General features: G+C 51.5%; 1 protein-coding gene across 13 annotated transcripts in view; it reads left to right on the forward strand.

The window, feature by feature from the left end:
- Window positions 1–17,026, forward strand: part of KDM4A (lysine demethylase 4A) — a 40,721-nt gene that overhangs the window by 15,888 nt on the left and 7,807 nt on the right. For all 13 annotated transcript variants that reach the window (XM_060400706.1, XM_027968852.3, XM_060400739.1 and 10 more), the window contains 7 exons: window positions 6,535–6,655; window positions 9,716–9,897; window positions 11,371–11,578; window positions 12,014–12,090; window positions 12,762–12,817; window positions 15,361–15,469; window positions 15,780–15,965. In XM_060400706.1, the coding sequence (XP_060256689.1) occupies window positions 6,535–6,655; window positions 9,716–9,897; window positions 11,371–11,578; window positions 12,014–12,090; window positions 12,762–12,817; window positions 15,361–15,469; window positions 15,780–15,965 (939 nt within the window). The remainder of the gene's footprint in view (window positions 1–6,534; window positions 6,656–9,715; window positions 9,898–11,370; window positions 11,579–12,013; window positions 12,091–12,761; window positions 12,818–15,360; window positions 15,470–15,779; window positions 15,966–17,026) is intronic.

The raw sequence follows: 17,026 nt of genomic DNA on the forward strand, positions 1-17,026 counted from the left end.
AAACATGCTGGGAGAGGAGGCTTCTCTCTTAACACGGCTCTCTGTGTGACCCCTGCTCCCAAACCACTATGTGTCTTTCTGGTTCCTTTTTGCTTGTGTGTAGGTCTCTCCGCTGCAGCCTGAACACCTTTTCTCCGCTAGTCACCTGCCATCTCTACCACCTCCCCCCTTGATGTGCTGGCGTCTTTGAACTACTGCAGAGTCACTGATATGTCTCGGCTGCTTGACCTCTTCGCTTTACTCTGTAGTGGTCTGTGTGCCTGCCCTGGGCTAGGACGGTACCTTCCAAGGAGCTCGTCGTCGAGGCCAGCAGACAGATGCGAGCAGGGAGTTCTAGCCCCTGGTGATCTGCATCGCAGCACACGTGGTGGAAGTGTTAGCAGCTCGGCCCGGGGTTGGGGTAAGGGGTCAGGGACAGCAGCAGTAGGTGGTTAGCAGGAGCATGAGTCTGGCGGGGGAGAGGGTTCTCTTTGGAGCTGGGGCTCATGCCAGTATCAGGGCAGGTTGGGGTCCACAGTGGTTTTGCTGGTCTCAGTAGGATGAGAGGGCCTTGGGAGTTGTGGGTGGAGGGTGTCAGGAGGCCCGTCCGAGACCTCTGCCTGTTCTCTGAGACTGACTTCAGAGACAGGGTGAAGCGGCAGTGGAAGTTTACCTGACATGTGTTTCTGGAGAGTGAAAACTTCTGTAACATGTCTTTTTCTCTTTTTTTTTGATGCACAAAGATACATATGGAGTAATACAGCAAACCACAAACACTCAGCACCATCGCCGAGATCTAACAGTTAATATTTTGGAAGCCCTGTATGCTTCATCTGTCCTTTTAATTTCCTGAAGTGTTATATAGCAAATCATGACATGGATGTCATGTAATTTCCTTCCTGCTTCAATGTGTATCTCTGAAAAATATGGGTGTGTTTTAATCACCATGCTGTTACTGTACCTAACAAAATTACAAAAATTTTCTAGCATCATCTAGATTTATTAGCATCATCTAATACTCAGTTCTCAATCAGTTTTCCTAGTAGTCTAAACAAAATGTATTTGACAGTAGGTTTGTTTGAATCGACATTTAATTAGTCTTACACCTGACGTTTGTTAATTATGTGTCTTAATTTTGCCTTGATCTAGGGCTGTGCCCTTCTGACCCCCTATCACTGACTCAAGAAACTCTGTCAGTTGTTCTTTGGACTGTCTGGTGAAGTGTGTTTTTTAGCTTTGCATTGATGTTTTGGAAGATCATCTTGGAAGCGATATTAAGGTTTTTGGGGGAAGAAGGAGGCATAATTAGAAACAGGAGAGATTCTCTTGAAGGTGGGATTACGGATGATTTTCACTTCCTGCGTTTATGAATTGTTTGAATACTTTTTATGAATGCCATGTTATTTTTATAGTTAAATACTTGAGGACAGGAGGGAAAAAAAGGTTTGCAATATGGAAATCAGTTTGGAACCTGCTTCTTAATCTGAGAGACGGTAAGGACCTGAGCTGTGTGGTGGGGGTTGGGGGTCTGGGGCTGCTGCTCGGAAGGTAGGAGTGGGAGGGCACCGTGCAGCAACCTGGAATTCCGGCTTGTGTTAGTTACTTACTGGATGGACGGGGGTGAGTCGGTGGCGGGGGAAAGTCACAGGAAAAGTGAAGGGGAATTTGAGTGTGGCTTGGACGTGAGTTCAGCCTTGGGCATGCTAAGTGCCATCTGCTTGTGCGGCAGGCTGTGGAGATGTGCATACACACACCTGAGATGGGTAGTCTGGGGAATCCTCTCCACCTGGAGGGTGTCGGTGGGTGTGGAAGAGCTCCCTGGCGGGGCACGTAGAGCAGTTTTCGCGTTGTGGGTAGAGGTGGAAGGCCCGGGAAGAAGGAGAATGAGAAGAGAGAGCCAGAGGTTTGGAGAACTAGGAGAGGGTCGTGTGTGCAGAGCCAGGGAGGAGAGGATAGAAGACTGGCAGCCCACCGAGTGGGCCTGTGTTGACGAGGGGGTGATGGAAGGTAATGGGGGTGCTCTGAGAGGTGTGGTTTCCAGTAGAGGCAGGAGACGAGGGGATGGCTGCAAGAGGGTTTTTTATTGTAATATATGCATGACATAAAATGCCATTCTGCTGTTTCTTAGTGCCTCACACTGCTGTCCTGCTGGCACCAGGCTTTGGAGGGGGGAAGAGGCCATTTGTCTTGAAACAGTCGCCTGCTTATGGGGACGCAGCCCATTTCACAAGCCACTAGTCCTGGGAGCCTTCCGTTGCTTCCCAGCTGCTTCCCTGCCTCCTTTAGCCCCTCTAGCACTTTGCTCCTTGTCTGTGATGCTGTCTTGGTCTCAGTGCGGTTGTCCCAGGCTGGTGAAGGTACACTGCTAGGAGCCGCCTTCAGCCTTGCCTCTTGAGGCATCTACGTGGTCCCCAGGGCTTAGCCCAGGAGCCTCTGTAAACGGGTGGAATGAAGGGAGGTGTAGCTCCAGTTAGAAACTGACATGAGGGCTGATTCACTGGGCAGAATGGCGGACTGGCAGTCAAGGTTTGGGCAGAAGCTGAGACACTTCTCCCCTTTCTGGAGAGGTCCAAGAGCGTTCTGTCTATATTTGGAAACAGCTGGGTTGTGAAGAACACCCTGGTGGGCTCCCTCCCCATGCTCTAAGTATCCCTCAAGGTGTTATCTGGACCGCTTGTTGTTCAGTTTATGTGCCGCCTCTTGTATCAGGGGCCTTGGGGAAAGGGCCCCAGGTGACTGACTGCTGAGTCCCCACCACCTGAGTCTTTGCACAGTGACAAGCCTGCTGCAGAAGTTCTTGTCAGTTCAGGCTGCTTTGAAAAAGTGAGTTCCCCGAAGAAGGAGAGAGAACACTTGGTTCTTCTCCGTACAGAACCAGCCCCATCAGGAACATTGACCTTGACCTGGTTGCTCACAGGAAGGGGTAAAGGAACTCTGGGAGCCTGGAGCTCCAGCCCTCTTGCCGGCAGGGCCTGGGAGACCCGGCATGCTCTCTGGCCCTGTCCTCACCAAGGGCTCCGGGCACAGTGCTCTTCACCCGCTCTTGTTACTGGGTTGCCACCGGCCCTGGCTCCCGTGGTTAATTGGTTGAAACAGGGTTTGAGCCCAGTTCTTTTTTATTAAATCTTACGGGCATTTAGAAATTGGAGTACATTGCAGGGAAAGGCAGGACCAGGAAGAGTATTTAGCCAGAGGAGATGAAATTGTGGAAGGATGTTCAATATGGATAGATGCGACTGCTTTGGTCAGAGGCAGAGTGATGTAGCAGGAAGGGCAGTTTTAGACTCTGGCCGGGTCGTAAGCCCCTTGAGGTTAGAGGTCACATCTCACCATCTCTGCGTCGCCCAGCAACAGGCATAGTCCTCTGGGCGCATCTCCTGAGTGTGCAGTAGGCACTTTGGTTAAAGAGGTGTGGACAGAGGCAGCCTCCTTTCCCCAAGCTGCCTTCTGGTATTCTTTCTTGGTCCTGACCCCTCTGCCTCCTCCAGGAGTGAATGAGAGGCGTTTTGCTTGCCTGTAAAATGATTTATCTCCACCTCCTACCCCCATAGGCATTTTCTGTTGCTGCTTTAACAAGGGACACAAATTTAGCATCTTAAATTTACCTTCTTCCGGTTCTCTGGAAGTCTGAAATGGACCTCATGGTGCTAAAGGCAAATTGTTTGCCTTCCTTCCTAGGGGCGTCCATTTTCTTGCCCTTTCCAGCTTCCGCAGGGCATCCTTACTGCTTGTCCCTGACCCTTTCCTTCCACCTTTGAAGGCAGCAACATCTGGCCAAGTCATATCACTTTGACCTTGACCTCTGCTACCTTCTTCCATTGTTAAGCAGCATTTGAATACATGGGGCCCACCCAGACTATCCAGGATGGTGGTCATCTGATTAGCAATCTCACAGTTCTTTGTCCTGTTAATCTAATGTATTCACAGGGATTTGGACTGTGCATCTTTGGGGAACAAGCTTCTTCACTAGTAAAACGAGACTTAAAGCCCCTTTCTTAAAATACAATTGAAGGAAATTTTCTTCTCAGCTGTCGTCTCATTCCTTCCCTTTATCTTCTTAAAAATTGTGTGATGGCATTCGCTCCCTAGTTCCTTATTGTGTATCTACTGGAGTTTATCTCTAAAGTAGTCCTGGCACCTCCCGGTTGCTGAGTCCCTTGGCCACTGCTCTTCTGTAGTCTGGACTGTGGATTTCCCCCTTGAGGAAACCCCCGTCTCCCCAGCATCTCTTTTCTTCCTCTTCTTTCTCTTGTCCTGGAAGGCATGGTCTCCAGTCAGTTTATCTTCCACTGATCATCTCATTCACTTCATCATTTAAATTCTGAGCTTGATGTCCAGGATTCCCAGATCCACAGCTCTTGCTCTGACTTCCTTTCTGAACTCCCAGGCTGAATTTTTTTTTGCACCCTGCTGCTGCTGCTAAGTTGCTTCAGTCGTGTCTGACTCTGTGCGACCCCATAGACGGCAGCCCACCAGGCTCCCCCGTCCCTGGGATTCTCCAGGCAAGAACACTGGAGTGGGTTGCTATTTCCTTCTCCAGTGCATGAAAGTGAAAAGTGAAAGTGAAATTGCTCAGTTGTGTCTGACTCTTCAAGACCACATGGACTGCAGCCTACCAGGCTCCTCCGTCCATGGGATTTTCCAGGCAAGAGTATTGGAGGGGGTTGCCATTGCTTTCTCCTTCTTGCCCCCTGGGTATTTCCAAATGAAGGACCCACAGACGGGGGTTGTATGTACCATATGGAGCACGTTTAACTTGACTTGTTACCACTCCCGGCTCATCCACAGGAGTCTTCTTAGTCTCTCAGCTTGGACACCCAGGAAACCCAGGCCGGAAATCCCCACCACCTCTGCTCCCTTTATTCTCACACCTGTGCTTCCTGGTCTTTGCCACACTGTTTAGGCTGTTATCTAAGTAGTCTTGGTAGTAGGGGGTGCAAGAAGATTACGGAGGAGCAGGAATCAAATAATGGAACTTTATTTTTAATCTGAATCCTTTCACAGTCTGTTTTAAGGTGTGTATAAGTACATTAATATATATAACTCATCAGTGAGTATACACGCATTGGGTGCATATCCCTACATCTTTTATTTTTGTGATTACACTATCAAATAATTTGGTGGGTATTTCCAGTCTGTTGAGCCAACGAATCCCCCCCTTACGTGGCCTCTTACTCACTTGAAAAATGTGAACCAGAAGCAGGGCTCCTGTGGTCAGAATGGAGGCGGGCCTGGAGCCCCAACCTGTCCCCTCTAGTGGCGGCTTTCACGGCACCTTCTTGATGTCCATTTTGGAGGGTGCTGCTTTAGATGGAAGGCACTGCTTCAGACTGCTGGTGTAGTTCCGGTCTGATGAAGTCTGTGACAGTCTTCATCTCCCTTCTCCACATCGTCGCATGCCGCTGTGAGCATCGTTGCTTCTGTCGAGCTAGGGAGGGCACCCTAGGGGTCATGTTTTTTCACACCTACCTTCCCCCGGCAGGCCTTCGGACTCAGTAGGTCTTGGTAAATGTTTGTTAAATCAGCGGGCAAATAGACACTCAATTTATGTTTGAAAGAGTGGGCTCTCTGCTGTGACCTGCTCAGCATTTGTTTTTTTCTTGACATTTTCGAGTGTCACCCCTACGTGCTGGGGCTCTGGGTAGTGGCACATGGAGTCTGCAGGTCCAGTGTCCCTTCTCTGAGGGGGCACTGCGGTGCTGCCCTTCCTCTGCAGCACTCTAAAGCACTGGTTTCTGTCACAGTTACAGAGTGGGCCTCTTCCAGGCCTCAGTTCCTCGTTCAATAGGTTTTGCCATAACCCATGTCTCCTAAAGTCAGTACAACCAAGGTTTAAACATGTCGATTAGAAGGAAACTCTGATGTGGTATTACTGATTCAGTCCTTATACCTTAAACCTACTCACATCTGCTCTGACATTGTGTAAATGGAACATTAAACCAGCCTTTCTCTCTGCAGCTAGGCCAGGGTTTCAGAGGCGTGCTTTGTCCTGGCTGGTGTTCTCTGGAGAAGAGGAACAGATAGTGTCAGCTAGAGCTGAGGTCTTGAAGGTGCAGGGGAAGTGGCCTGTTTTCTTTTGAATGGGTCAACTCCTCCTCTCTGCTTTGCATGTGCTGGGGCCTTTCAAACCTAGACGGCCCAGGTGCCCAGCACTTTATAACAGCTGCTGCTGGCCTTCTTGTCCAAGGAACAGGGCCTCCAGTGCTTGTCTGGGCTCTTAGACACAGCATCATGTCAGTGAGCTTAAGGGAGGGGCGCGGTTCTTCTTTAGCTCTGGAGCAGGTTTGTTTTAGGTACATTTGTTTCAGTCTGTTTCTGAGACCCACACTTGCTAAATCCAAAAATGGTTTACACAGTCCTAGTTTAGGCTGATTTGCATGACACTTGTCACTTTAGCTTTTTCTAAGACAGGTGTTTTCCATGTTTGGTTTTATATTTGTTTCTTTTGAGTCTCTCTGCCCTGCTCTCTCCCTTGGTTTCCACTGTAAGACTGACTTCTGCTGTGTCCCCAAGTGGCGGGAAGGCCAACTTGATTTCTTCTTGTGGTTTGCCCAGGTTGCGGATGAATATATGTTTTCCCTGGAAGAGAGTAAGAAGTCCAAGGGCCGCCGTCAGCCCTTAAGCAAGCTCCCTCGCCACCACCCGCTCGTGCTGCAGGACTGCGTCAGTGATGATGGTAAGTGGTGGTTTCGCTTATCTCCAGAGGAAAGGCTCTCAGCACATCAGGACCTCCTCCAAGACCTCGGGAAGCCACACGGAGGGCTGGGGTGGACCTGTGGCTTAGCAGTTGCCCCCAAGTATTCTGTGCAGAGGGCCGGATTTCAGGGTATCAGACTTATTCTCAGATTTCGTTATAGGTTCGAGGGTCTTGGAATTTGCCTGTTGTGGGATTATAACATGCAGATTCTTCTTTCACTTCTCTTGGGAGGGTGTGGCTGACTGTTCAGGGGAGCAGGTTCTGTCACTGATGCCAAGGGCCCTGTGCTGGATGTGTGGTGACAAAGATTAAGCTAAGATATGTCCATGCCCTCAGGAAGCCCACGGGGTAGCTGACTGATCTAAAGGGAAGAGGTGGTGGTCCAGGTGGAGGGGACAGTGTGAGTCACCAAGTAACCTTGGCGTGAAGACAGGCAGGGAGGTATATTCGGAGGAGCGAGCCCACTGTGACTGGGTTTCCAGAGCCAGGCCAGGGTGTGGAGGAGGAGGAGGAATGAAGAGGTTGTGAGCCAGAGTGAGGAATTTGCCTGAGCCCTGGAAGTGTTTCCCCAGAGGAGGGGCTTGGTCTGATTTGCATTAGAAAGATTGTTCCTAATGATTGTGTCTTAGAAGGAGCAGAGGGCTTTTGTCACAGCCTCTGTGAGGTCCAGGGGTCTGAACTAGGAATATGGAGGGGACACGGTGACCCCATGGGGAGGGCAGAGCCTGCGGGTTGGGCGTGGCGCTGTGAGGTTGGTGGGACCAGGAAGCCTGAGCTGAGTGCCTCCCTAGGTTCTAGTGTTGGCTGGGTTTGGACACTGTGTTCAGTGTCTGCAGAAGATGTAGACCCTGGGGGGTGGAGGGAGTATTTATATCTTTATTAAACGGGGCCACTCAGGGAGGGGGCGCAGAGGCTGGGGTTGGGAGGACTGAGGAAGAAGAGGCTGTGAAGGAGACAGGGGCGTAGGCAGGGATGCATGTAGAGACTTGCAGCTCAGAGCGTGATAGCCATCAGTACAGCGTGGCCTCCTGCCCGGAGCTGGCAGACCCTCCGAGGTCCGCAGTGACTAGGCCCCTTGTTACAGTTGCCTGGCGCCCCATCCTTCCCGGTCCTGTCCTTGCCCGTGCCCAGGGCTGGGTGGGAAGGCCCAGAGGCTCCCTAGTCAGCCCTTCCCCCTGCTCCACAAGCCTCGCGTTCCCTCTCTGATGTGCTGTTGATGCCCACCTCTGCTGTTCTCCTTTGATAGAGGACCATGATGAGCTGGGTGGGGAAAGCCTCTTGAGACCACAATTCAGAGTCTCAGAAGTCCTCTGTGGTCTTCCTCCAGCCCTGGTGGGGGCTTCAGGACCTCCAGGTCAGCAACAGCCTCCCTTCTGATTTTTCCCCAGTGCGCTAAAGCAGTGCAGACTAAAGAAAGCTAGGAAAGCTGGAAAAGCTGTAAAGATAACTCCACAAAGAGGATCACTCTGAACACTTCAGTGTGTCCTGACTGTCCTAGTCAGATGTTAAATTATGTCCACATATGTCTTTTTCTGATAATGTGAATGAGATCATAATATACGCCTCCCTAACTTTTTATGTTTGAAAAACTGTAAATGTAGATAAGTTGAAGGAGTAGGAACATTGTGTGTTGCGATAATTGCTTTGTCCCTCCTTGTACGTTGTTTGGGCTCCCCGGGCGGCGCTAGTAGTAAAGAACCCGTCTGCCAGTGCAGGAGCCGCAAGAGACGTGGGTTTGATCCCTGGGTCAGGAAGATCCCCTGGAGGAGGGCATGGCAACCCACTCCAGTATTCTTGCCTGGAGAGAATTCCTTGGACAGAGGAGCCAGGTGGGCTATAGTCCACAGACTCACGAAGAGTCAGACACAGCTGAAGCGACTTCCCACACACGCATGCATTGTTTACTTATGAGCATACATATCTGCTGTGTCATTTGAAAGTGAGATGTAATTATCTAGTCTTTTCATTTAAAGTGAACCAACCGGCATCTTCTACATAGGATCGTCTCCTCTGTAAACACTTGACCTCTGAAAGTCAGGAGTAACTTCATAATATCCTCTGATTCTCAGTCCATAGCCATCTTTCCCTGCTCATCCTAAAAATGTGTTATTTCCTCTAAACCAGTATGAACCAAACTAGGGTCATACATTGCATTTAGAAGCTTCTTCGGTCCCTTGGTCTCGCACACCCTTCTCTCTTCTTGAAACATTTGTTTTTTAAATTGAGGCATTTAGGGAAGCACATAGTGAGTGCCTAAACTGTACAGCCTAATGAGGTTTTATCTATGTAAGCTGTGAAATTTGGGTTCCTGTAGTTTTCACTAAACTTTTTCATCGTTTGTTAAGTATTCACAAGTAGAGTTGACTCTTGGCCACTTTTGGTTGTGTGAGCATAGCAAGTGTGTGTGTGATCATTTTTCTCTGGTGATTTTGAGTGGTCTGTTTCTCTGTTCCTGTCTTGATCACTCTTGTTCTGACTAGGATATGGAAAACACATGTGCTTGGATTTGGGCACCATGTCTCCTGTTTAGGCCTGATTGATGGAGCTTGTAGGGGTCGATTTTAACTGCAGTCCATTATGGTCCCCTTCACTGAGATCACACGCATGGCAGCTGCCAGATCCCTTTGGATTAAACTTGATTGAAGGTGGAGGAAATAAGTGTCTGTTTGCACTGAGCTTGAGTTGCAAGGAATAAACAGATAACTGGGTAGCTTGTCTCATATGTTCCAGAGCTTTCCTTGGGCTGCTCAACATAGGTCTCCAGGGTCTCTTGGAAGGCAGTCCTGGCTGGAAAGAAGTGAGGAGGTCATTGGAGGAGTTGTAGCCACAGATTGCAGGGCTCCTCACAACACCATCCAAATACTCACGAAGTCCTTTGAAAATCACCCTTGCCCTTTGCCTTTGTCACCCATAGGTTCTCAGGCCCTGACCCGGAACCGGAAGGTCCCAGCTTGAGCTGAGCTCCTCGGCTCTCCAGGCAGAGCCACAGAGCAACGCTGGTGCTGCCTTCCTGACTCACACCTCTGCTTCCTCCTCTAGAGCTACCAGAACAGCTGACCCCCGAGGAGGAGGCTGAGGAGACAGAGGCCTGGGCCAAGCCCCTGAGCCAGCTCTGGCAGAACCGACCTCCAAATTTTGAGGCTGAGAAAGAGTTCAACGAGGCCATGGCCCAGCAGGCCCCTCATTGCGCCGTCTGCATGATCTTTCAGACTTACCATCAGGTAAGCCCTCGTATCCCCTCTGTTTACCCAGTGCCAGCACTCAGGAAAGCTAGCTTTAATGGTGGGTGCATGCTTTGGGAAGGGTGTGTTTTTGCCCCATCCGCCTGCTGGATGGAAAGGCTTCACCAGGCAGATAAGCATGTGGGTTTCACTTGAGAACGCTCTGGGGAAGAGCAGAAGGTGTGGCTTGGGCTCTGGGGGATTCCCGGCTTCCTTTGGCACTCACACTGTTTGCTGAGGAATCTGTTCTTTCTAGTAAGTGATGATTCCTTCCAGGTGGTTTGTCGTCCTGGCCAGTCTGGAGAGCTGGGGATTCTTTAAATCAGATCCTCCAGCGTTGTCTCTTTTCTTCCTTGCCCATCGCCGCTGTGGATGTTGGCAGCAGTGGAAAGGCACTTGGGAGGGGCAGGAGCAGGGGCTTTGCAGGAGGAAGAGGGATGGGAAAGCACCCTGGCTGAGCCTAGCCATGCCCCTCCCACTCGTGGGGCATTTGATGCCTCCACCGTCATGGGTCTTTTTGAGTCTAGCTCTTGGAGGCCAAGAGGGCACCCACAGCAGCCTGTGCCAGAGGACCAGCTCAGTCTCAGCTGGGACCGACACAGGGCAGCGCATAGGGAACCAGTCCCCTGTGCTAGTTAGAGTGGCGTGGCTGTCCCTGAACCTGACAGCGGCCCCAGGTTCATGTTTGCCAAAGGATAAAACTTCAAACCAATGTACTTTGAGTTAGTAACTCATTTTTTCTTTCTAGTGACCAAAAAGCGAGCCCAAAAGTTCACTATGTGTCCTTGACTGGGCAGGAAGCAGGCAGATGGCCTGGCTGTTTATCTGTCGAGCGGGGCTCAGCGTTCCATGAATGGCACAGGCTTGGGGTTGACATGTTTCTGGGCCCCATCTTTGGAACAGGGGGTGAATGTGCCATCCAGCGGCAGAGCCCACAGATCCTTGCAGTCAGGCTCTTTGCCAAGGGAAGGACATGGACACAGTGTTCTTCCCCAAAGGGCCCCAGGCCAGGAACAGCACGTGGGGCTCCAGCCATGTGACAGAGCTGCAGCTCAGGTGACTGCTGACATGGCCTCGAGAAGAATCTGTGCTGGCCCGCGGGAGCTCCTGTCCTGGGGCCTCTCCCTGGGGTGGGTACCGTGCCATGCAACACAGAGGGAGGCCCCCAGGAACAGCCTCGCCCGCCTCTCAGTGCGTTTTATTACCGTCTGGTTGGGAAAGATTGAAGTCCCAGTTGCCTCTTACCTCTCTTCCTCTTCCCGGTTGTCCCCAGGGGCCTTTGTTTGATGCTGCTGTGAGAAATTGAATTTGAGTCATTAGAGGTAACTTCAATTAGCAGCTCTGGGATAATGGCTGTGCACCTGGGAGCCATAGCTGGCCCATCAGGAAGAGAGCAGCTTTCTGCTGACAGAGCAGGTGGGGAGTGCAGGACACAGGCCGGGTCCCTGACGTGTGCGCTTGCTCCCCCCTTAGGTGGAGTTTGGAGGTTTTGGTCAGAGCTGCGGCAGCGCTCCAGATTTGGCCCCCCAGATAGAAAGGACCAAGCCATTGATTCCGGAAATGTGCTTCACCTCGACTGGCTGCACCTCGACGGACATCAACCTGTCCACCCCTTACCTGGAGGAGGATGGCACCAGCCTCCTGGTGTCCTGCAAGAAGTGCAGTGTCCGGGTCCACGCCAGTGAGTGCCTCACCTCTTCTCTGCATCCGGTCCCAGGGCAAGGGCATCTGACCAAGTCCTCCCACCTCTCAGTCTCCCCACAGCCTCCCACCTCCCCCTCCCGCTGCCCCCCCAGTGCAAAGATTGCTTATGTGTTGTTGGAGTGGTCAGGTCGGGTCTGTGCTCGTACTGTCCACCCTGGGCTGTCCCCCTGGTTGCAGATACGTGGAGGGGACTAGTCCCTGCCGCTCACTGGGTGTTGGTACCAGTGAATCTGGTTTCTGATTTTTTGAGACTTTGGTCCATACTGTATGGCTGATTTGTGGGGGCCGTGGTGCTAGAATTCAGGGGTCTCTGTAAGATTTGCTTGTTGCCTTGGGAAAGGTATTTGGAGAGGAGCAGCAGGTCTGCCTTCTGACTCTGGGTTTAATTTGCTCACCTCGGTATCCCCGTTAGGTTGCTACGGGGTACCCCCTGCAAAGGCTTCTGAAGACTGGATGTGTTCTCGGTGTTCAGCGAATGCTCTGGAAGAGGTGAGTGCATCCATGCTGTCGCTATCTCCCCGTGAGACGCGCTTGCCCAGGGCCACTCTGCTTCACGTGGACTCTGCCCCAGCGGTCTGAGCAAGACCCGGTACACTGTGATGTGCGAGTGTTGTCAGAATAAACCCCGCCGCTGTGAGAGCATTTGCCGCCTATCTGCAGTGGGGCCCGATGGCATCTGGAAGCTGTTTGCTCCATTGTATCAGGACCAAGTAGAGGTCCTCTGGTGAACAGACCACTGCCACCTGTAAAGAATTGAGCCATCAGGTCAGAGCATCAGAACAGGGCTCAGATGTTCATTTTGTGGCTTTCTCTTTATTCTTCACTCCTCTCTGGAACCTGGCAATACCCGCATAGGAGGCAGGCAGAGCCCTGTAATGCCCGCAGCTTGAGCAGGGTATCATTCATGACTTTACTTTCGGCTGTTAACTATTAACTGGGAAGACAGTTAGGTTAAGTCAGGCAAATAATTGGTGCACTTGAGCCCCAAGTGGCCTCCCTGCCTTCCTGCAGGGGAGTCCTGGTTCTGGGGGCTGTGCAGGCGAGGCCTCCCATGCTTTCTCATGTGAAGGCTACAGTTGCCCGAATGAAGTCACGAGGAGAACAGATTGGATGTTAATAATTCGGTGGTGACCACTCCTCCTCCCCCCTCTTCTTGGCAGGACTGCTGTTTGTGCTCGTTACGAGGAGGAGCCCTGCAGAGAGCCAACGACGACAGGTGAGTTTGCTGAGCCCTGAAGCCGTGTGCAGGCGCGCTGCCAGGGTAGGGGCTGTCATCCACATGACTGATGATGACTTGGGAAGCACACTGTTTGGGGCTGAAATAGCATCTCCAAGACTAATTTTAAAGATGGGAAGCCAGGTAGTCCAGAGCTTCCCCTCGGAGTCAGCTTTGTAAGTTACATCCTTCTGGAGAAGCTAAGATGGACTCACGAGGGTGTGAAGACCCTGTGAAGATGATGCCGGGGCTTCATGGTGGATGGGGGACCTGACGGGTTAGATGTGGGGCTGGTGCAGAGGTGGCCGTGGCTGTGGGCTGTGAGCCCTTCCCAAAGCAGACTCCCTGGCTGTTGGGAATGAGGGCGCATGTCTTTCAGGAGGGCGTTGGGACGTTGAGGAAGCCCAGCTACGCCTACCCACTCGTCAGCCAAACTCACAGAGGGTTCTGTTCCTCAGTCTGGAGCTGGGCTTCTCCCCTGCCAGCAGGTCACTTTCACTGAGCTGAATATTTTAAGTCTTTATTGAATTTGTTGCAATGTTGCTTCTGTCTTTTTGTTTTGGTTCTTTCGACTGCTGGTCATGTGGGATCTTAGTGGGGTCTTAGCTCCCCATCCAGGGATCAGACCCACACCCCCTTGCATTGGAAGGCGAAGTCTTAACCGTAGGACCACTGGGGAAGTTCCGTGAGCCGAGTTTTTGTGCTTGGTCTCGGCTTAGTGGTTCTGGGGTAGAAATGTCAGATGAATGAGGTTTTTGCTGTGAGGCCTGGCTGCCTAGGGGAGAGTACTCAGAGGTCGATGGGGAAACAGCAGGGAGGACCCTGCCTCCAGCTGAATGAAATCCTTGGCGCACAAGGAACTTGGCGCACACACCACCAAGCCTCTTGCCTCACAGGCATCCCCTTCATGCTGCTCTGCTCGCTGCTTCCACTGCTCTAGAGCACTTGCTGCCCTGACTGGAGGTCACTGTGTTCCTCACAGTTGCCAGAGAGTGCTGTTTAAGTCCTTTTCTTGAAGTGGAAATGGCTCTGCTTGCACCTCCCACCTTCACCATATAATCCTTGGTCTGCCCTGCCTAGCCGTGCGGAAACAGCCCTGTCCCCACTCACACACTGCAGATGGCCCCATGTGGCCCCTGCACCGTCTTGTATGTAGGTTTTCACCTGGCCTGATCCTGAGACCACTCAGCACCTTAGTGGAGCCCATCTAGGTGCGTGTTAGTTTCTCCAGAGGTCCCGAACTTTAATTCTCGAAGGATGTCATTGAACACAGCTCTCAGAGTAAATGGGGCTGGACAGAAACAAAAGAGTGATTCTGAGGTGGACGAAGGGAGCAGAAGGGAGAGGTCATTTTGGCCCTGGGAAAGGTTTGGGCAAAGGCGTGGAGGGGAGGGTTGGGCTTACTGGCAGATTGGGGCCCATTTGGAGATATTTTGAGGAAGCGCCCAGGTTCTTCAATTAAAGAGATCTGTAGGGAGTTCTCTAATTTATGCTCACTTCCTAAACCATGCTGTACCCCCAGTTCGCTGTGGCTCTGTTTATTTAGCAACAGGCTGTGAGTGAGTGGTATAAGCAGTGTGACGCTGTGCTGACCTGGGACTGTGTGGTGGGGACCTTTTCCCACTTAGTGTGGGAGACACTTCTGGTCATAACTCTCTGGGTCTCAGGACCTTGCTGGGAAGTTCAGGGTTACAGTGGGGGAGGGAGGAAGCACCACAGGCAGGCCCGCATCAGAAGAGGCCAGACTCTTCAAAAGCTGCGGTTGAGTTTTTGTTCTCTGTATCTTTTCGTCCAGAATTTGCCCCAGCCCTGCATGTGCACATTTATTTTTAGTCCCGTACAGTTCCTTTGTATTTTGTTGCTTGAGGAGAAATTTGTCCAGGTGGGAGCATTGCAGCATTGTGGCAGAGGGGCCCAGGTCCCAGTCTGTCTCGTTCCCCTTGCCCTCCACCCCCACCTCTATACTCTTATTCTGAGGGGTCAAAGATCTCTTCTTCTGAAGCTTCTTATGTTGGACAGGGGCTACAGACCATTGCCTACACCTCGCTGACTGTTCCAAGGACCTGTAGGGACCTGGGCCACTCTCTCCCAGAATGGGTTGAACTCTTTGAGCCATCCTGAAGCCTTGCTTCGAACTGTTGGAGCCTAGAAGACATAAATTTAACCAAAAGGTTAAACAAACAGGGCTAAAAAGGAGAACCACGATAGCCATTTAGCCATTTGAAGAGCCCGGAGCCAAACCAGGGTGTTGGGAACAAAAGCGGGTGCTGACAGGCACCCTGCAGTCAGCACCACCAGAGGGGTGGGCACACCGTCTACCCCTCTGGCCTGACCCTGAGACACACATTACTCTCATCCTGTAAGTCACAAGCTTGCCTCCCCACCCTGTAGGGAGCAGGTAAGCAAGGGAACTTGTGTTTTGTTCTTGCTCCCCCTTGCTACAGCAGGGCCCCAATAAGCCTTGCCTGGGGGAAAAAACCAAAAACAAAGAAGAGAAAGCCATAGGGCCTGGGGGGACTGAAGTGGCCTTTGCCTTTTGGTAGATGGGTCCATGTCTCATGTGCGGTGGCGATTCTGGAAGCAAGATTTGTCAACATTGCAGAAAGAAGTCCAGTGGATGTGAGCAAAATTCCCCTGCCCCGCTTCAAACTGGTAAGGAGAGAGAGCGGGGCATGTGACTGTACATCCTTTCTGTTTCCAAGGCTCTGGGTAGAGGGGAGGGCATCCCCTGGCTGGCCTTCTGCCCCTTGGTTTTGGTTGTGACTTAACAGTTCTCACCCTCTGGTTAAAACTACTTAATGAGGATGTCTGTGATCAGATACGAGATTAACAGAGGGTGTACGCACCCTTGTGTTTTGGGAAGCAGGTGGGCTCTTGCGTGTGTGGTTCTGTGCATTTGGGGAGCAGCAGAGGAGGCCGTCCCAGTTCCTTTACTCATTGGCCTACTTCCCCCGTGTTGTAGAAATGTGTCTTCTGTAAGAAACGGAGGAAAAGAACCGCCGGCTGCTGTGTGCAGTGTTCTCACGGCCGTTGCCCAACTGCCTTCCACGTGAGCTGCGCTCAGGCTGCAGGCGTGATGATGCAGCCAGACGACTGGCCTTTCGTTGTCTTCATCACCTGCTTCCGGCACAAGATCCCTAATTTGGAGGTGAGGGGGCTGCCATTCTGGAATCCGCTTGACCATTTTTTCCTGAGTCATTTTCTCTGCAGGCAGTTCATTTGTTGTGTCAGCAAGTTATTTCCTCAGGCACTGTGCTTCTCGGAAATGCTAATGAGTGTGGGATTAGGAGGTGGCCCCTGCCCCTCTCTGCTTCCTGCCCTGTACGCCCTAATCCTGGGGCATCGACTGCCTTGTGGTGATTCCTTGTTTGCCTCTCCTCCTGGGTAAACCCCTTGAGGGTCCGTGTCTTGTTAATCTGGGTGTCAGGGACATTGCAGAAGCTCTGTAGATACCATGAACTTATGGGAAGAGGAGTACACCATGACCCCTACATGGCACTGATTTTCTTTAAATAGTGAAGCTTAATGAAAGCTGCATGAAAAGGTTTGGATTAAAGGTGGCATTGATGTGGGTCTTAAATGATAAAGGGGAATTGTGAGCAGGATGCGGTTCAAGTCTTCAGAAACAGAATGAGCGAGCCTCAGGAGGAGGAACGTGTAAGACTGGTTCTGGGAACCTGGCGGGGGCTGGTACTGGAAAGGCAGGCAGTGCCAGAGGAGGAAGGCCCTGGGCTGCCACACTCAGTTAGGAGTCTGACCTTTCTTCCATTAGGAGAGGGGAACTTCTCCAGTGTTGTGACTTCGAGCTATATTTTTTAAAACTATTCTGGTTTGAAGAAAAGTTTGAAGGAATAAGAATTTGAGGCCAGGAGACCAGTTAGCCTAGGTGAGAAGTTGAGGTCTGAAGTGGGAACACAGAGGCAGAGCTTTAGGATCACAGCCAGCGCTGGATCCCACGGTGGGTGGAACTGATGGGGTCTTTTGACTGCCATGGGGCGAGGAAGGGGGAAGTGAGCGAGTGTGGATTCAAGATGACTTGGGCTACTTCCTTAAAGATGGAAGGGATGCTCATACGGTATTAATTGCGTTCAGGAGCTGAGATGGGCCAGGGCTGTTTTGTAGGGGAAAGCGGGGGAGATAGAAAATGAGGGAAGGACCTGTAGACTTTGATATTGCTGGAACATTCTGGCTGAGGTACCAGGAGGCAGT

Source organism: Ovis aries, chromosome 1 (assembly GCF_016772045.2).
Source record: "Ovis aries strain OAR_USU_Benz2616 breed Rambouillet chromosome 1, ARS-UI_Ramb_v3.0, whole genome shotgun sequence".
NCBI classification, from domain to species: Eukaryota; Metazoa; Chordata; class Mammalia; order Artiodactyla; family Bovidae; genus Ovis; species Ovis aries.